This window comes from Clytia hemisphaerica, unplaced genomic scaffold (genome assembly GCF_902728285.1).
Source record: "Clytia hemisphaerica strain Z4C2 unplaced genomic scaffold, Clytia hemisphaerica genome assembly, whole genome shotgun sequence".
Classification (NCBI taxonomy): domain Eukaryota; kingdom Metazoa; phylum Cnidaria; class Hydrozoa; order Leptothecata; family Clytiidae; genus Clytia; species Clytia hemisphaerica.
In genome coordinates, this window is record NW_027103359.1 from 841,636 (window position 1) to 861,588 (window position 19,953).

At 36.9% G+C, this 19,953-nt stretch overlaps 1 protein-coding gene across 3 annotated transcripts in view; it reads right to left on the reverse strand.

The window, feature by feature from the left end:
• The window catches only part of LOC136822109 (tetratricopeptide repeat protein 28-like), a 39,702-nt gene extending 26,167 nt beyond the window's left edge, over positions 1 to 13,535 (reverse strand). The window contains exons 1-2 of one of the 3 annotated variants that reach the window (XM_067078336.1): positions 13,493 to 13,535; positions 6,783 to 7,070 (exon numbers count right to left, since the gene is read on the reverse strand). In XM_067078336.1, the coding sequence (XP_066934437.1) occupies positions 6,783 to 7,070; positions 13,493 to 13,513 (309 nt within the window). In that variant the 5' untranslated portion in view covers positions 13,514 to 13,535. Of the gene's footprint in view, positions 1 to 4,603; positions 4,629 to 6,782; positions 7,071 to 8,622; positions 9,005 to 13,492 lie in introns of those variants that run through there. The other 2 variants (XM_067078327.1, XM_067078361.1) reach the window with 2 other exon arrangements.
• Between the last annotated feature and the right edge of the window lie 6,418 nt (positions 13,536 to 19,953).

Sequence of the window (19,953 nt, forward strand, 5' to 3'; positions counted from 1 at the left end):
GGGGGATAAAAATAACCGACCAAAACTCAATGGGGATTGTTCATCCCATCTTTTTATGGCTGGGGATTTTAATTCCATTGTTTTCTAGCCTGAAAATTCAGTTGGGATGGAAAAAGTTAGCACAATATTTTGCAGTGAGGATTTGCTGATCTGATCATTTTCAGCGGGGACAAAAATTAGAGTATAATTTTTCACTGGGGGCGATATTAAAGTCGAGGAAAAGTCTGCATTTGTGGATTTAATTCACGGTGCAAGGACTAATCAGTTATTTTTGTAAAGATGACTATTAACAAAATCCTGCTTACTATTGTTTTGATCAAAAGCCATGACTGCATACTGTGAGAAATGAATCCGTTACATTAGTTGCAGATTTTCCATGAAAAGATTTTTTTCACAAAGATTTGTGAAGATTTCCTGGCTTAAAGCCTAGAGTGTATTCAAAAATCATTTTAAACACGTAAAATGATTCAATTCTAAACGACACTAAGCTCTTTCGTAATTAGATGAGTCAATCTCTAAGCGAGCAGTGACTTCACTGTTGACACGGGATACGATATCTTTCTAAATCCTGCTTTATGAGTCGCTAGTCAGGGTAATTTTCCAAAACCTTTTTTGAAGGGGAAGGACATGAATTAGACAAACCTGGCAAAAATTTTACAACGTAAAAAAGCATTTTTCCCAATGGGAAGGATTTTATAGTAGTTGATTCGATGTGGTAAGATTTTTTTGACCTAACCCAGCCAACACAACGTTGTTTCAACGTTTATCTAACGTCCACAACGTCGATATAACGTTATATGAACGTTGTGTGCCAACTGGGAAGAGGTGTTTGGATTGAGAGGCGTCTACCGTAACAATTGAATACAGATATCAAGGAAATGAAATTTACCTGTGAAAATTTTCTGGACAGACTTTTCTGAATTTTAGGTCTTGCAGCATAATACATTGCTTTTCGTCTTGACAACCCCAAAACCCAATGTCATTGTAGAATAAAACCGTCATCAGTGATTTTATAAGTTTTTGAAGGTTAACAGAAAGTAATTGATTCCATTCTACACCTTCGTTTGAAACCGGACTTATGCAAAGATTGTTGAAAGAATTGACTCCCCTCAAAATTGTTGTCAAGTTTCTCGCAAGTCACATCATAGTACTAATCAATGAATGGAGCATACACACAGTATAAATTTCAATCTTTCAACGAAAAAGCTTTGTCAAAAATTCAAAACAAACTTGTTAGAGATAAATTAGCACTTTTTATATACCAAATGTATTCAGTTGGCAAAAAAAATTATAAGCTCTATAATTGATAAACATCGATGTAAAAAAGACAGGAAACTTTTGTAAGCTTGAGACATTTCAATTTCAAACTTTCCAGGGGTCTGGTAAATCGATTGTGAAAAGTCGTTGTAACGCCAAACTGTGTATTTAAACGTCCAATTTAGATTTGTTAAAGTGATCGCTATCATGTAAGTGATACAATGACAAATCCAGTTAAAAAAGATTTATATTTATTTTGAAAATAGTTTTTATTTCGATGATTTTTAATGCTTTTAATATAGGCGCAAAAGCATATTAGGTAAACATATAATTATCCACTGCTAGAAATGATGTAGTAGGGCTTAAAATTCCAAGATTCAGTAACTTAAAATAGTCCGAGCTCTTTGTTTTATAAAAGCTGAATACTTTAAGGGCAGAAACTTTCGCGATTTTCGCGATTTTTGCCCTTTTTCACGAAAGTTTCTGCTAAGTAAGAAATTACACGAGAAATTTACGAAAGTTTTTTTTAGCGAAAAGGACACTCATTACACTCAATTTTCAGTTTTTGTGCATTTTTATATTTTTTTTGCCTGTAAAATGAAATAACATTCCAAAATTCGCGAAAGCTATATCCGCTGATTTCGTTCCAAAAGTAAAATTCACGAAATTTTGCTAAAGTTTTTACCCGCGAAAGTTTCTAAAGTTTTTTTTCTTAAAGTACCACGAACTGTCTGTGAATCTATTGGAGGTCCTTTGTTATTACCAGTATAGAGAGTAGGACTTGAGAAAAACCATGGAAAACATGCTAGATATTCTACCGCTATTTGATAGCTGCTAGATTTTTTTTCATTCAAAGTTTTTGAAGCCTTCGGATGTTTTTTAACTTTTTGATTTTCAAGCCTAAAAATGTTCTTAACATGTTCTTATTTTCACCATAATGTGAGTATTTTTGTCTATTTTCCCAAGAAATCGGGTATGTTTTAGAGTCCAAAAAGTCTTAAAATGCTTTTAACTTGTTCTTATGATTTTGGCCAATGAAAGCCTTATGTTCTTTTATAGTTTGTTCTTATAAAAAAACGTGTATAGAAAAGTCTTTGGTATTAATTACAATGTCAAGCCTCTAAATCCGCATTTACAAAAGCTCCGCTGCGTATAAAAAGAATATAATTTGACACATTGTAATGTTGTAAAAGCGCATTGAGAAAATAGTGACAATATTTCAACAAAGTATGTTTTTGAATCTTTTTCATGTATTTTTACGCAATCCATAATTCTCTTAAGCTAAATATTGACAGTTCCGGAGGAAAGAGATTGAGCAAGATTTTTCGTTGTCAAATAAAATTTTGAATTAAAAAAGTTTTATAAAACTAAAGTTAAAATCCAATGAAAGTGTTAGACCATAATTTTAAAAACCCTTTCGAGAGGAAATAACATTGACAGATTCGGAAAGGTTTCTCTAAAAGAGGGAGTACACTACTAACCCACCAGCATGAAAGCTTTGGAATTTATTGGATCAAAACAAAACAGTAGCAACAATAGAACCTGAACTCGGTCGAAGTTTGACCATTAATTTTTTTTTACTATTCGTCGAGGTAATCCTGAATATATCCCACTCAAGCTCTTAACGACAACAGTATAGTCTGGACTAAATTTGCATATCAATAATAGGAACATCTTTGCATAACTTTTTTTTCAAATTTTGCTGACATCAGCAGAAATCATAACGGTGTGCAGCTTTGGTCCAAATTTCATGTTTTTACCATAAGCCAAACTGGAGTTATTAAAAAAACAAGTTTTGTTGACGTCAGCATTTTTTGGTTTTTGCCTACTATCTTTTTTTGGGTGAAAAAATTAATTATGGCACAGCTATTCCAGTGATCTACACTCCAATACGCTTCTTTCGATGTATGAAGTGATATACTATGATAAGTGGAAACGGTGATAAAAAATTTACGTAAATTTGAAAAATCTGGTCAGGCCTTAATTTGCCTGAGGAGTGAAAAAGTTGTAATCTAGTAATATTCATTATAAATAAAACAGGGCATAGACAAAAATTACCCATAATTACCCTAAAAGAGCATCAACTCAAAAGTCTAAATGCTAACACAATAAGATAAACCCCTTTTGGTTAGTTTGTGATATTTAAGAAAGCAGAGTATAAGTTCAACCAACATTAACATCCCTGGGTCTTTGGGTACCATTGAGTTCACTTGGGTCTCCTTCGCAATAAATAGGGTGTTGATAATTTCTGTTAAAGAATGCCCAAGAGATTTCCCTTACGCCCCCCCCCCACTTTCAGATTTCTCAACTCAACCACTTGGACTCAGAGACAGGGGTGATCAATATATATGTCGAGAATAAAACCAGTATCACCAAAACAACCAGTACAGTATTCTCAACTCGAAATCGAAAGCTTAGAAATTATTCAAAATCAACAAGGGATATCGAAAATTAAAAAAAAAACTGGACGCGTTTTTAACTTTTTTTGACATTTTAAAGAATGGAGCTTTTTAGAAAACATAAACAAAGTTTCAGACACTCTTATCGAGTATGGTGTCAATATCTGTGACTGAAAGGTGAGTGACAGGGTCTAAACTATGTCAATAACTAAGCCTTATTTTTCTGGTATATTTTGTTTTTATTTATAGAAGGGGTATTTGAAAGCCCTTAGTGGTTTTAGATACTCGAATGGTTTTCAAAGGAAGAAAATTTAGCGGTTTAATGATTATTCTTGAAGAAAATAATTGATCTTTCTAGCTTTCTCAGGAGGTTTGAAACCCGTACCTAACCTGAGGTCAGATCGTGATTTTTTCTGCCTACCACGCTGATGCTCGAACGAATGCCTAAAACAAACAGAAAATCGCATTTTTTTCAGAACAAAGCGTGTTGAATGAATGATAAAACGAACTACACTTTAGCTGACTCCCTACCCTACCGTAGCATGAAGGTAGAGCAATTGGTTAATGTGTATTCAATCCCCGGCCGTGTCATACCAAAGACTTCGTATTAGTAGCAAAAAATTGTACTTGAGGCTTCTCTGCTTGGTGCTCATCAATTAAGGTAAGAATCATGAGAAATCCAAGGAAAGGAATGAAGACCGACAGCTAAAGAAAAGGGAGCCTTTGGGTCCCCCTCGACTGCGGTCGCAAACTTACTTACCTGCTCCCCCTCAAGAAAACCATAAAAAATCAGACAGTTTAACCATTAACCAGTATAGCCACACGACCACAAGCATAATAATATAGCTATCATAGGATTCATAAAAAAATGCGTTTCATACAAATTGTATTGGAATCGCGTGTGAAATAAACAAACAGAAAACATATAGATTTCCTAAGCTAAATACCTCTATGTAGAAGAGCAATTTCTCACCAAAAAGTCAGTAATCATTGACAGTAATCTCTCCTCCGCGTGGAGTTTTTTCAAAGTTTCCAGCCATGTAAAACACCGTCATAGCAATATCCCTCTAAAAAGCATATTGTTGGTATCTACTGAATTTCTTGAAAGCATTTTATGGGATTTGCAAATAAATATTATCGACGTCAAACATCTTTTGCGAACTCCCTATTTTATAACATCTTATATACATACTCCCTTTAAAGTGAAAAAGTTATTGACTTTGGTGATTGCTTACTAGGCTTTTAATGTCAGTAATAACTTATAACATCAAGTGACCTTTATAGGATAGTAACATAGTGTCAATATGAGTAACTTATGAAAGGTCGAACGATCTAAGCAATGACTACCACAAAAGACAAAAGGGTTTCATTTCGCTACAGCATACATAAATTTTTAAGCCTTTGGATGTTCTTAACTTTTTGAGTTTTAAATCTGAAAATGTTCTTAATTTTACCTAAGGGTCTACAAAGCCTCAAAATTTTCCTGACTTGTTCTTAATATTTTGGCTATTGAAGTCTTATGTTATATAGTTTGTTCTTATATAAAAAAAAACGTGTACAATGATAAAGGGGAATATTTCAATCGTTGCAGCTTGTCATTTTGAATTCGATATTTTTCTGTGACAGTACTATAATCTGGGGTTCGAAAACTCTTTTTAAAACCAGGTAGGGGTAAGAATTATCTATCTATTCTAACATTAAAAATTGACAAGTGGAGCAAAGGCTCGGGAAAAAATTAATTTGAGGGCGGCCTGGATGTTCTATCGCCTGTCAAATCAATCAAATCAAAGTTAAGACTTTAAGATTTTTCCTCTCATCAATTTATGTGGTTCAAAATTAAACGTAATTTAAACGAAAAATGTCATTCGGAGAGATTTATGGGTTGTGTGGCAAATTTTCACTTGTCACCAGTCATCTATGAACCTATGTTGCTAATTGTCCTCATGTTTAACTCGTCATTTATTCATGTGGTTAGAGTACAGATAACTTTCTACTCACTAAAGGTAGGCGGATTAGTGGCTGCCCACGCTGAAGCTCTAAAGGCAAATTTCCATCGGAGAGGAATGATGGCCTTCAATTACCCTTGAGCGTAACACTGAAAATATTTCGGTTAGACCCGCCAATCCCCGAAAACTAGGGCTGGGGTCCAGGTGGCATAATGATTCACCCCGATTCACGCGGTCTGTCAAAATTCCGTAATCTAAACCTTCCAGATGATGAAAATTTCCCGACCTTTGGAGCTAGCACGTGTCGGATGAATTTCTTTGCGTCTGGGTGCCAGATAGCGAAGGTAGGGGCGGGCGACTCTACTGTTACTGAAATTTCTCTATTCACTGTTGCTCCTTCCCTCGGGTTGCTGAGCATTTAGACATTAAAGTAATATTTTTAAGGTCTTTATTATGACATACAATCATTGTGCACCCTAGCCGAGTTCTCGACTGCACGCCTATCTGACCCGTATTGGTTGATTTTAGGACTAACGTCGTTTCTGCCCAACGTCATGCAATTTCATTTTGTAATACGTTTTCAATATAGGTGCAAAAGTTTGATGAGTGAAGATACACGCTATCAAGACTATTCTTGTTTTGAAAAGGAAGTAAAATGTCGGATATTAGTGCTACATAACTTCGAAAAAGTGATTTGTTGTGATTGCAATGTTACAGGACTCTTTTAATACTCAAGACTCGTACTCGAGTCTGTGACTTAAAATTGACACCATTTCTTCTAGATATGAATACATGTTAATTCATTCATTCTTTATACCATGGTAGCATCTCAGCTGCAAAACGTTCATCTGACCTTATTATAAGTGTTGAAACAACCTTGTGTACAAGCTTTGGGGGGGGAATTCATTTTAACTAGGATGGTAGGCTGTAACATGGACAAAGCAGGATGTCGTTTTGCTTAACCCAATATTGCATGAGAAAACATTTTTGGGAATCCTCCACGTCGGTCCTTCAAAATCGGAAGTAATCTAAAGGACTTCTTTCACCTACACTATTGACTCTTGCTACCAGAGAAACTCCCTTTTCTTAAAAACTTCACTGTATGCTGATCAAAAATGACACACATTGATGGTCAATAACTGTTAGAAATGGAATTAAAAGAAAACTAAATATAAAATACCTTATACCAGTCTCCGTCCAATTTTACGCTCTCCAACGCATCATCAAGAGCAGCTTGGTGTAAACCCATCCTTATATAGGCGGCCGACCGGTTGCAATATAAAATGGAATTATTCGGCTCGATAACCAGGATCTCTGAGAAGAGCTGAACAGCCTTGGAGAATTCACCATACTGACAAGCTTCATTGGCTTCTTGGATTTTGTTCCTTAGATGCTCTGTTTGTTCACGGGACCGGCGCTTCTGGGCCGATCTTGGCGTCTTCGGTGAACGCCGTAGATGTGGCGAGTACTGAAAATGAATCAATGAATATTTAAAAAACAATTTCTTAATTCTTTGTAGTAAAACAAGCTACCCCTACCTCACTAAGCCGTTAGGATAATTTTGAAGCCGACTAGAGACAATAGAAAGGTTAACAAAATGCTATGATATACAGTGTGTCTGGGAAAAAGCAGATGAGAATTTGTATAAAGAAAAACCCTCAAAATCTATATGATCTTTTATGAGCTAATTACTCAGTCCTTAAAAAACCTTCTTTCAATTGTCGTGGGAAGATTTTACTTTATAAAAAAATCTGCTCCGTTATTTTTCCCGGACACTCTGTATGTACAAAGCTTTTATCAACAGGCAACGAGATTTTGTGTACAATACAATATGTATTATGTACAATATCACGGTATTGTGACATTCGCTTGGACTACTTTTACAGTATGTTACAGGGGTGGTTTACATTAGGGATGAAATTCCCTATACAAAATATTCATCCTTAACAGTTTAAATAAAAATGTTTTAGTTTATCTTAGTAGCACCTCCTTTAAAGTAAACGTCAGAAAAACTTTTCTCACCACAAAGTTTGATTTTCCGTGCAAATATATACCTCATAAATTTAGTGAAGGATGTTTTTAAAGGGTTTAAACGTCAAACATGACATGCAAAACAAGGCAGCTGATTAATCATTTTTCATGTATAACAACTCGAAAATAAAAATCTGAAAAACAAACATTTAAATATGTGCTAGTTAAAGTTTGTTGTCAAAGAAGTTAAAGTTAAGTTAAAGTTAATAGTATCTCCTCCTCCTCTAGTACCCTACAAACTATACAGATATCCATAGATAAAACACCAGAAAGATCTACTCTTTCCTCTCAAGCCACAGCAGTTGAAGCTGTGGATAAATGTTTTTTTTTATAAGCAAGTTTCTTCCCCTACATCAGGCTCACATTATGCTTAGCATTCTATTGTTCTTAAACAATAGACCCATTGTTTAGGTACCAAAAACTAAGCCTACAGATATGCTTAGAATGTTATGCTTATAGAAAAAAACATGTACTCATGCTGAATATTAAGCGAACGAAGATTTATTTCCGAAAGCTCTAAGAAGCTAAGTAGAATTTTAAGGGCTGCGAGATTCTAACATCCAAAAATATGATATATATCTTTTCCTAAATTCCAGTTGATTTCTTTAAAAGGAATAAATAGATGGTTTGAAATCGTTAGTCTGTAAATTCCTTACATGGTCCTGAGCAAAATCTCAGCATCTTTTTCAAAAGAAAAAATCTAACAATTTGAAATCTCTAAAAACGAACTCTTGCATGGTCTTTTACGTCAAAATATATTGTATTCTTTAAAGTTAAAAACCTGTAACTTTAATATCTCGACTTTAGAGTTAAGCATAGAGATCGGGAAGCTCTGCCCATGCCCAGGAAATTTTAGAGGCAAAATATCTCCAACCATCTGATTATCCCTTTAAAGATAATTTTCACCAAAAGCAAACTTATAATTATAAGCAATCAGGAGGCATGGCAACAACAATTACAGCATTGGAATTATTACAGCAAATACATACTTCTTGTCTTAATCTTTCTTGCTGCCATTTCTGGTGAACAAACTTCTGTTGTTCCTGGTCTCCAAGGTGACCAATATAGCAAAGATTGTTATTATTTTTTGGGCTTCCATTACTCCCAAAACTGCTGACACTAGTTATGCTCGTCTTAGAGCTTGATTTCAGTTTTCTCATGCTTGGCATTTTGATTTTGGAACAATAGTCTATATACTCGTCCAAAGGTGTATTTCAAAGTTTTCAGTTTTATAATGAATTTCCAATAAAAAATTAATGTTTCAATTACTCCATTTAACATCCGATAGCAATTAAATTACCACTCACATTTTCAGTTCCGACTTTAAGTTTTTTTCTGAAAGATTTAAACAAAATTTGACCAAAGAAATATTATCAAAAATCGAAATTCAGGAGAAAAATCTTCTCTTAGAATGTGAACTCTTAGTCTTTTAAAATGATATCAAGACATGACCATAATGAAATATTGGAACATTTTTAAACTCCAAGCAATTTCGATTCCATATTATTGTTGTGATTCAATAAAAATAACAACAAAAAATGCATCATACAAAAAACAACAAAAACTAAAAAAGATTTTCGTCCAACCATCATGACATGTATACAGTTCCAAAGAAAACAGAAAACAGTTTGTTGTAGTTTAGAAATTAAAAGCACATGAACACACGAGGTATATCATTAAAGACAGAGTAATCATGTAAAATGCTTTCGAAACTCAAAATGAAAGAAGCAAAAATGAACTCGATGGGTAAGTTTCTGAGCAAGCAAAACGAATATGCTTAAAAAAGCAGCGGTTATCAAATAAGGACTTTTGAATATATTTTGACGTTAAAATAAAATTCTGTAAAATTCGTCTTTCAAATAAATTTATCCTCTTTCTTTTAAATCTGTCTCAAAAACAAAACTTTCACAATAAAACAAAAATTCCCATCATCAGAAAAATCATCATGGAAAATCAACACAATAGAATGTCATTATCAAATAACATACAAACCAAGATCACTTGAACTTCAACAGATTTAAGTCTATTTTTCTTTCTGTCAATTCTTTGCAACAAATCAAGGGGTAACGATGAAAGGTTTTCTCATTATACATTCTCAAATTACAGTCATCAAAATATCAAGTTCCTTCAAAAAATACCTTACAAAATCAATCCAAATTAACTTTATAGATTTTTTTAAATAAATAAAGACAAGTTTTTCATCTTACTATTTCTTCAAAATTTACTAAATATTTTTTTTATGTGACTTGATTTATGTTCGATAGTTGTTCTTTTTACGTAAAGTCAAATTGTTTGATATCCTAGCTGGGTTGAATAAACTTCTAAAATCGCGAAGAAATGTAAGCTAGTCAGAATATGAAATGTGATTGGTTGAAACTCAGTGACCTTTTGCACTTTTTCTGTTCACATTTGTGATTATAGCACACCTGTTTCGGTGCCCCAGACAAGCTTGCTCACTTGGTGTGGCAGGGTCTTACATCAAAATTATAAAGGCTTATGAGAGTATTTATCGAAAAATGTAAAGATGATAACCGAATCAAGTTCTTCAAACACAAATATCGAGTCAACCCACAAGCACACTCTCGTGCAGAAAGATCCGAGATGAGAGCAAATGGTATAAGAACTTGGGGAGAAACGACTCTCTCTTGGTGTGGATATGCTGATGACATCGTCCTCTTTCTACTTTCACTCGAGGGTATCAGTGCTGCAACAGAGCTTTTGGATTTAACTTTCACTGCCTTTGGTTTGACAATCAATGTCTCGAAAACCGAAACAATGACCATCAATCAAGAACAATATCACGATTCTATCATATGTCTTCGTGAAGAGCAACTCAAAAATGTCAAAGAATTCAAATATCTTGGTGCTGTCCTTAATCACCATCAACCAAACACAGGGGAAGCAGAAGTCAATCAACGAATTCAACTTGCAATTGTAAAATTCGCCCAAATGTCTAACCTGCTACAAAACTTCCAAATCAACCTACGTGTTCGTATCTTCTTCCTCAACAGTTTCGTCAGGAGCCGGTTAACGTATTCATGTCAGAACTGGAACTTAACGTCTCTCCAGTACGACCGCCTCGATGTCACCTATAGGAAGTTTTTGAGGAGAATGGTCAGAGGTGGATTTCGTTATGTAGATGAGGTCAATAATGATTTTCGATACGTCATTAGCAACAACCAACTCCACTTGCAAACGTGGTAGAATTTCTTTGACTTTACTCGATCAAGTAATTAAAAATGAGAATTGTTCGATTGAAAAGTTTTGTGGACTGGCTATTGCAAAGAAAAATGCAAGATAGACAGAGAGTCTTCTTAAAGGGCTCTCTGTCCTTATTTTCTAGGAATAGGAAATAGTAAAATTTTATATATATATATAAAGGCCTGTTATTAAACTTTCAATTGAGAATGAGATACTCTTCTATCCAAAGATGATTTTTAAGCCAAAGTTTCCAGTCAATGGGGAGGGGTCCAACCAAGTGTGTGATACAGGGGTTGCAGGTATTATAATGGTATACTATCTCAGGTACTCATTGATTTAAAAAAAATGACATGTTCAATCTATACATTTCCGACTTTTAGGACACTATGTAGACATGCAAACACAAAACCATGATACCTTGCATTCTACCTCCACAACTTTTTTAACGTCAGCTGACGTCATTTGACGTCCTTTTTTATTTACTTTGGCACATACAATGAACTTTGTCGTGTGAAAAGAACATCAATGATTAATAACTGGCTGTACACCTTGTCATATAAAAATTTTAGGTACCTCAAAGAGACTTTTACTATTATTGGATGGAGTCATAGAAAATGAAAGTGGAAGTTGCTTCAATCACGATCGGTCTGTGCCACTAACTCGATCGAGAAGATTCTTCCAAAATGGGAAGAACCTTCCCGAACGGGAAATTAACTTAACACCCAAACGAATAATGAATGAGTAAGAGTTAAAAAACGGACTTCCAGATTGGGAAGAAGCGGGAAAATAAGGAAAACTCGATCGGGTTGGAACTTCCCGTTTGGGAAGCTTACGCAGTTTTTTCACAATTTAACAAGATTTCTACGGTAAAGTTTATTTTTCTTTCGGTGAAAAAACTTGATGAAAATTTGATGCTTTTTCACCTCCAAAAAGTTTCAACTTTCGCCGGTCATCGTACAGCTTCGCGGATGATTAAGGTAATTTTCAACTTCCCAAAGAGGAAGAATCTTCCCAAACGGGCAGAAAAAAATTGAGTAAGTTCTTCCCGTCCGGGAAGGTTCTTCCCATTTCGGAAGAATCTTACCGATCGAGTTAGTGGCACAGACTGACGATCTGTAATCAATTTCCGAATTAAGGTCATTCGGGGGCATTGGGTTTACTGATCAGTTTTAGCTTTTTTGATGACAGTCATTCAACAATGATGTGTCGTTATTTCGGTTCAGTTCAAAGATTCAAAGATTCATAAGGTAATGTTTTCTACGAAAAAACCCCTTCTTTGCAGGTATAGTGGCAAACTTCGAATAATCTCTCTAGCTTTTCTCGTTTTCTTTCGTATAGAACATTACGTCATGAATATCATGAATAGCTTTCTACTTCCACCTCCTTCTACCACCACTATCCAACGTCATACTGTACGGCTCTTCCCTGTTTACTTTGGCACCCATCAAATGGTCTCTTTCGTGTCAAAATAAGACAATGAGCAATCTTTGGATGACATCACAAAGCAACCAAGCATCTGCAATGACATTGCAAAAACTGATGTATAGGAATTTCTGTGAACGAGTTCAGCTCAACCGTCACTTCTTTTGCGTCGTAACTAAATTTGCATCTCTATTGCCGGTCTAATTTCAAAAATCGATCAATTGACCTAGAATTCAAACAAACGAGTGACTTTCCGAGGTTCCTATTGCATGAGTTTAAAATGACTCGAAATTGAGATTTTGTGGAAGTGATTTCAAATGATCTGAGAATAAGAAACAGACATAACCAGTTTGAATTTCAAACATGTATCTTTATCATTTGTTAATTTTGAGATGCCTTGGAGTTTTTACACGATACTTCGCTAATTGGTCATTTAAAGTGATAGAGATGACGCGTTCTTTAGAAAAGGTAATAAGATTCTTTTATTACATCTTAACAACCAACCAAATCAAATAAGAGCTTGTAAAAACTCCAGCTTGTCCCTTAATATTTGAAGTGTTTGAATATGAATTTGACTCCTTGTATTTTCTATCGCATCGTGTGACTTGATAGATACACCATTATTGACTTCAGATCTTATTCCAGCAAGTAAAATTTTGTGGTCAATACAATCCGGTCGAGCGTAGCTTGAAGGTAGAGCATCTAGCGGTGCCTAAGATCGTGGGTTCAAACCCTGGCCGGGTAATACCAAAGACTTCTTAAAAATGGAACTTGATGCCTCTCTGCTTGATGCTCGGCAAAAGAGAGAAGGATCAAGGGTAAATGGAGCAACCCAGGTAGTAAGAGTGGCGCCCTCCCCTACCTTCGGGTAGACGGTTATTGAAAGAGGAGCCTTCGGGTCGCCTCCGACTGCGGTCGCAGACTTACTACTAGCCGGTCATTATATTATTAGAACGACCTATATACCCCATTACAAGCAGCTTTTCACTCTCAAATTCCTTTAATTCGAGTTTTCATTTAACACAAATAGTTCCAGGTATTACACACTTTCATTGTAAGAGCGAGTAAATTTGTATCGAGGCTCGCGCAGTTATTCTTATTTCAGCATTTTAAGCCTCAAATTGTTCTATTCTCATCTTCAGGACAGAGCTTTGGGTTTTTTTGGATTGATGCCAAAAAATTATTATAAACTTTTGGCATTTTTAAACCTTACAGGATAGGAATAATGTATCTCACCTTCGGCTGATGTTTCAGCATCCCTTACAGCCACCAAAAACTCTACTTCCTCCTTTGAAACTACTTAAAAAAAGCCAAAATGAAAATAACAAAAATTCTCTCAACAGTGACCTAGCGTCTTCTCCTCCCTTTTCATACAAGATATTATAACTGGGATAAACGAATTCAAACATTTATGGTATCTCAAATAAAAGTTTGCTCTACTACTTAAAAGAATCATACCTTCAGTGTAATATTGACTAATATAATGTTGCATCTTGGTAACGTTAGTAAGACATTCAAATCACATCCCAATATGACGTTGGACATTTCACAAACATTCAAAAAATACAGTAAGTCTGTAAACAGCAGTCTTTGATTTTCTTAAACTGTGAAAGATATTTTATTTGCTCTAAACTTAACCTACCTAATCGTTTTACTTAAAAATATGAAATAATAGAATGCAGAAGGAAAAATGACGTATTGGCGTCGTTAAGTGGCCGACAAGTTTGAAACACGCTTTTAGAATTAAAGGTGCTGAAAATATATTGATAAAGTATCCATATCGACATATTCTATCCTATGTAAACTATTTAAACTCGAAAACGCATATCATTCCCCTGCTTGCATCCACTAACGGTTCTACCTGCGGTTTCGTAGAGTCTGCGTCCGCGTTAATGGAAATTACTTTGTGGATGAAGGTTTATTTAATTGAACAAAAATAAATAAGTCAATACTCCAAAAGTAACAAGGAATCATATGGTTTATTTGTTACTTACAATGTTACAAAGAAATACACATTTTCGACATTAGCAGCCAATTGCCGCGCGGGCATTTTTTATCCGTTTTACCACCCTGAAACCGTCCCAGTCTTTTTTTCGCTTCTAAAGACAATAGAAACAAGTGATACTTTTATGGACCTACCTGGTTATGCATTTAACACATATATAATTGATATCTACGTGAGCGTGACCATTAAACAATCATTCAGAACACAAATAGTGACGATCTATTAAAATTAGTCGTTTGTTTCTTATAAAAAATACATTTAGAAACCAAAATTTCATGCTCTTGAAATATTTGTACAGAGGCGATTCTATAGCCTCTGTACTACGCCCAGAAACCACCTTCCACGCCCGTAACGCCCTCGTTACGGTTGAATAAACTTGAAAGTGTTTTACTCTGCTCAGATCGCCTGATCTGGGAGTCTAGTTTCGGACCTGAAATGGAGTGGTGGGTTTCTGTGGCGTGTGTATAAGGTAAGACTTTTATGTAATTGTAAGATATAGCCAGTACAGAAATACGTACAGTCTCCCCTTCTCTGTTTGATGTCTGGACTAGTCCTCCACCCGTTAATAGTGTGGTGTCGACCTAGACGTGGGCCGGCATCGCATTATTACAAATGGCGCCCAACGTAATTAAAGATCCCGGAGCTTAATTAGAAATTTTTTTTACAGGGTTTTATTTTTGAAAGACGTAATTTTTCGGCTCCTTAATAAAACAGAAAAAATAATAATAAAACCGACTTCCTTAAGCACTAATGGAAGGGGTTTTCGTTTGGTTTCACCGATCTTCTGGGTCTGTATCTACATAACGTAGCGATATAGTATCTGGAGCGCACTATATCGGTGTCATCCGACTTTTTTTATCCTCAAAGAATTTGAAAAAAATTAGTAAGAAAAAAACACTTTTAATGTGCGCACGGGTTATAGACTACTCCAACAAGGTCGAGGCAATGACGGGCGTCTTGTATATAAGGAGAACTACCCAAGGGACACACTGCCCGTTCCAGTGTAACTATAACATGTTGATTGAATAGGAGGTTAGATGGTTGTGTGAGAGAGAGAGAGTTATTTTAGGTGTTACATGTACAAATATAAATTAACGATTATTTTTTTTTCAGCAGACAGTGGGGCAGTCTAGAAAGTTGTGTGAATGTGAGAAGCGCGCGCTATATAAGTTTAAAGCTCAGAATGATGTCTCGAGGCATGAGAGTTATGACGAGTGTGGGGGATTATTGAGTTATTTGGAAATATTGAATTGAGTTATGAATTACAGAGTTATATAGAAGATTATTTGAGTTATGAATAGAGTATTGCGATTTTTGGACCACGTGTGACCATAGCTTAGCGCCCGAGCGTGGAACAGTCACGTTGGTGGATAATAGAAATTTAATGAGATATATAGGAATCATGATGGAGGTTTAGTAGATATACGTATTTAGGTTTTCGAGAAATTTCGGAGAAAATCGAATTGCAAATTTGCAGAGAAAATTAGTTGTACAGAATATGCGCAGTTCTGTACATGAAAATAGAAACCACTGTTTGGTATGATAACAAAGCTAAAAAGAATTGATGAAAGATGAACAAGATTAGCTCATGACCAAACAAAGTAACAGAAGATTGTTGAGATTGTTTCGCAGCGATCCCTTTAATTTTTGTTTATACACAAGCAAAGTTACTGAGTTTGTTGGGCCAACCATGAAGTTTTTTGTGCAACAAGCGAATGATTGATTGTGAGTGAACAAAAATTAAAGTGAATGCTGAATAAGAGTATTTGAAATTAGTGGAGTAGAATGACCTGAATCGACCTTCTTTGCGAAGTAGATTTCTTCTGGATAGGATTCAACTGAAATTTTCGTTGTTTTTTATTGGTTATTTCGTTGAAATTTTTTTGAAAATTTTTTTACCTGGAGTTATTAGTTGTTGTTTTTTTTTGGTGTTGACGAAATCTGATTGGTGGAATCGGTACCAGCCTGTCAATCGGACACAGGGACTACACGGAAAAGAACAACCAGGACGTCAAGGTACCACTTATAGTGTGTTGTTGATAGCGATTATAGTAGGTTTACGTTGTTGAGATTAGGGCCAAAAGTGATTCACAAAAGCAACCGCTTCCTCGTAATAAAAAAGTGAGACAGGGGTGCCTGTCACGCATCTTATAAAAAAGATTAGGAAACTGTTTTGTTACAGCGTCCCATGAACGACGATCTTAGCTTTTCTCCCTTGCTAGGTTTTGAACGGTCCAGCTCCCCCAACAGCTTAGAAGAGGACCACTATATAATGGCGAATACTGAAGGGATTGCGCCCCGCGAAGACGCTACACCTGAACTCCCAAACGATGAGGTTCTTAGGAGCCTTACTAATGCGTTAAAATATGTTTCAAAAAGTAAACGGCCAGCGGCCCCTAAGTTTAGCGTTGCTATTTTTTCGGGAAACGATAACGAGGACCCAGTGGCTTTTGTGAAACGGTTTAGGCTTCTAGCTAAGGCTCAGATATGGGACGATAATGAGTCCCTTGAATATCTCTCGGTATACGTGGCGGGAAGGGCCGCGCGTTGGCTCGAGGACCTTCCGGCTACGGATAAAATAAAACAAGCTTGGAGAACGTTTTGAAGCTTTTCCTCGAAAAGTTCAAAACCGTTTTTACCCTTTCGAGCCTAGAAAGGATAAAGATGTTAGAAAAAGAGTCGGTAGGGGACTACGCCGACAGATTTTGGACTCAGTTCTCCAACGGGGATTCACACGATGGCACGTTTCTCATGGATCTTTTCATATCAGGACTGACTGAAAAGATGAGGAACATGGTTGTGTGTGGATCGCCGAAGACGGCCAGGGAAGCAGAGGATCTCGCGAGAAGGTGCTATCTGACGGCTTACAAGCCCTCAGATGCTGCTACTGCGAGATCGGATGTAACGATGGACACGCTGAAAGACATTGTTACAAAACTTTCGGAGGCTCAGATCAGGGCTGAAGATCGACGAAATAGCGGCCATAGCAAGTTTCGACCAAGTGGTCGGCAGTTTAGAAGTTACGGGAGAGGAGGCGGCCATGACCGTCAGTGGAATGGACAAGGTCCAACTAACGGTGGGAGAATGAATGAGAGGCGAGGAGAGTCGAATGGGAGAAGTGTGGAGTGCTACAATTGCCATAAATTGGGCCACTTTTCAAGGGAATGTCCAGAACCTAGGAGAGAAAGGGGTTCACTCCGAACATTGACGACCAATGACGAGACAACTCCGCTGGAGGCTGATCAAGGAATTCAGTCCTTTAACAAAAACCAACTTAGAATAAGTATTCCATTCATTGCAAAGGAAAAACTTTCTGTCCTGAACCTAAACGTCAATTTCGGGGGAGCCTCTGTCTCAGCTTTGGTGGACACGGGAGCCACAGCCTCCTGTATTAGTGAAGACTTTGGTAAGACATTACCCAAGGAAAACAAATTTGTTACGGACGTCCCCACACACTTGAGTCTCGCGACTGACAAAAGTGTCACCACAAATCTAAAAGCGATTTTTGAATTAGGATTAGGGCCAGGAGATCATTCCACAAAGATGGAATTTCTGATCGTCAAAGGACTCTCTTGTCCCATAATTTTGGGGAATGATTTTTTACGGCCGATATGGCGCTATAATAAATTACGATTTGAACAGTTTGGAGATCTCGAAACATGCGAAAAACGATGACGAACAGGAACTTAAGATTAGTAAAATAACTTTTGAGTCAAATCCGGCCATGACACCGAAAAAAAAAACCAAAAACTGTGAATCATGAAGATTACGTTGAAGATCAAGTGAAGAATGTTAATGTCCCAGAGGACATGAAAAATAATTTCCGAAGATTTTTATTTAAATACTCGTCAGTTTTTTGTCATGACCCGGATAGCCTAACACCAGCCAATGTAGAGCCGTTTGAGATAAAACTTAAGGACAAATCTCCTATCCAGTTGCGAGCGTATAAGGCTTCACCAAAAAGTGAAACGAGTGATCGAGGATCACATTGACAACCTTTTGAGAACCGGGGTCATCATCGAACCCTCCCGGTCAGATTTCAGTTCTCCAGTAGTTATTACTCCAAAAAAGGGTGGCACCTTTCGCTTTTGCGTGGACTATAGAAAATTGAACAAACAGATAGTAACGGAGGCCTACCCCCTGCCATTGATCGAAGACAATTTAGCCGATTTTAACGGTTCCCTGTTTTTTTACGATAATTGACATGAGATCGGGTTACCATCAAGTCCCTTTGGAGAAAACTCACGAGCGTGCACGGCTTTCATTTGCCATATCGGGTCGTTTCAGTTTAGAACGACCCCTTTTGGTCTCGTGCACGCTCCTGCAGGTTTTCAGAGAAGAATTATGAAAGCTTTTGGCCAACCCCTACCCGAGTTTGTGAAGATTTACTTGGACGACATCGTCGTCAATCATCAAATCCGCCCATGAACACCTAACCCACCTTGAACTTGTTTTTAATGTCCTAGCTCATAAGAACCTCCAAATTAAACCAACCAAGTGTGAATTTTTCCAGACCTCCATTACATATTTAGGCCACGTAGTCTCACGAAAAGGTATTGAGACTGATCCTGATAAGGTCAAAGCGATTCGCGATTTTCCAACACCTACTTCAACAAAGCAGGTAAGGAGTTTTGTTGGTCTAGCCACATATTATAAGAAATTTATAGTTAACTTTTCGACTTTAACCCGGCCGTTACATGCCCTTACTGGTGCGAATGTGCGTTTCGTATGGAATGAAGCAGCTGAAACAAGTTTTAAAATCTTAAAGGAGAAGTTGACTAGTACCCCTGTTCTAGCGCATCCTGACTTTTCACTTCCTTTTATCATCCATACAGATGCCTCTGACACAGCAGTGGGAGCAACCCTATCTCAGGAGATAGATGGCGTCGAAAGACCTATCTCGTTTCAAGGGAGAGCACTTACAGGTGCAGAAACGAGATATAGCGTAACTGAAAAAAGAGTTCCTAGGCATAATCTTCGCTTTAAAGAAATATCGTCCGTTCGTATTTGGATCAAAATTTACGGTGGTCACCGACCACCAGCCAATCGTAGCACTAGTCAGATCACCGAACCCAAGCAATAGGGTCGCGCGGTGGATCATGACTCTCCAAGAGTTCGAATTATCATTAGTTTACCGCCCGGGTAAACTAAACGCAAACGCAGATGCTCTCAGCAGAAGAGAGTATCACACATTGAATATGCTTACAACGGTATCTCAGAATGAGATCGCACAGTTGCAGAGACAGGACATACAACTGGCCGATCTCATTAGATATATAGAATGTAAGACGATCCCCGAGGATGAAAAGTCGGCGAAGAGTGTTATATTACTTTCCGACCAATTCTTTCTCAGCGGGGAAGGGGTCTTATTTAAAATGGGTATCCCCAGGGTGGACAAATCAAAACTTGTAGTCCCCTCTCAGCTGAAAGAGGAAGTTCTGATTTGGTCCCATGATACCTCACATTTTGGGGTCAATAAAACGTTTGATCGAATCCGATCGAAATATTATTGGCAAGGATTCTATAAAGAAATTCAGAATTGGGTCTTGAGCTGTGAGGGTTGCAACAGAAAAAAGAATCCCAAGAAGAGTAACCTTCAACTCATGACCATCCCCTGTTCGGAACCACTGTCGGCGTGGGCCATCGATGTGTTGGGTCCCTTCAAGCGCACAGTCAGGGAAAACAGATATAT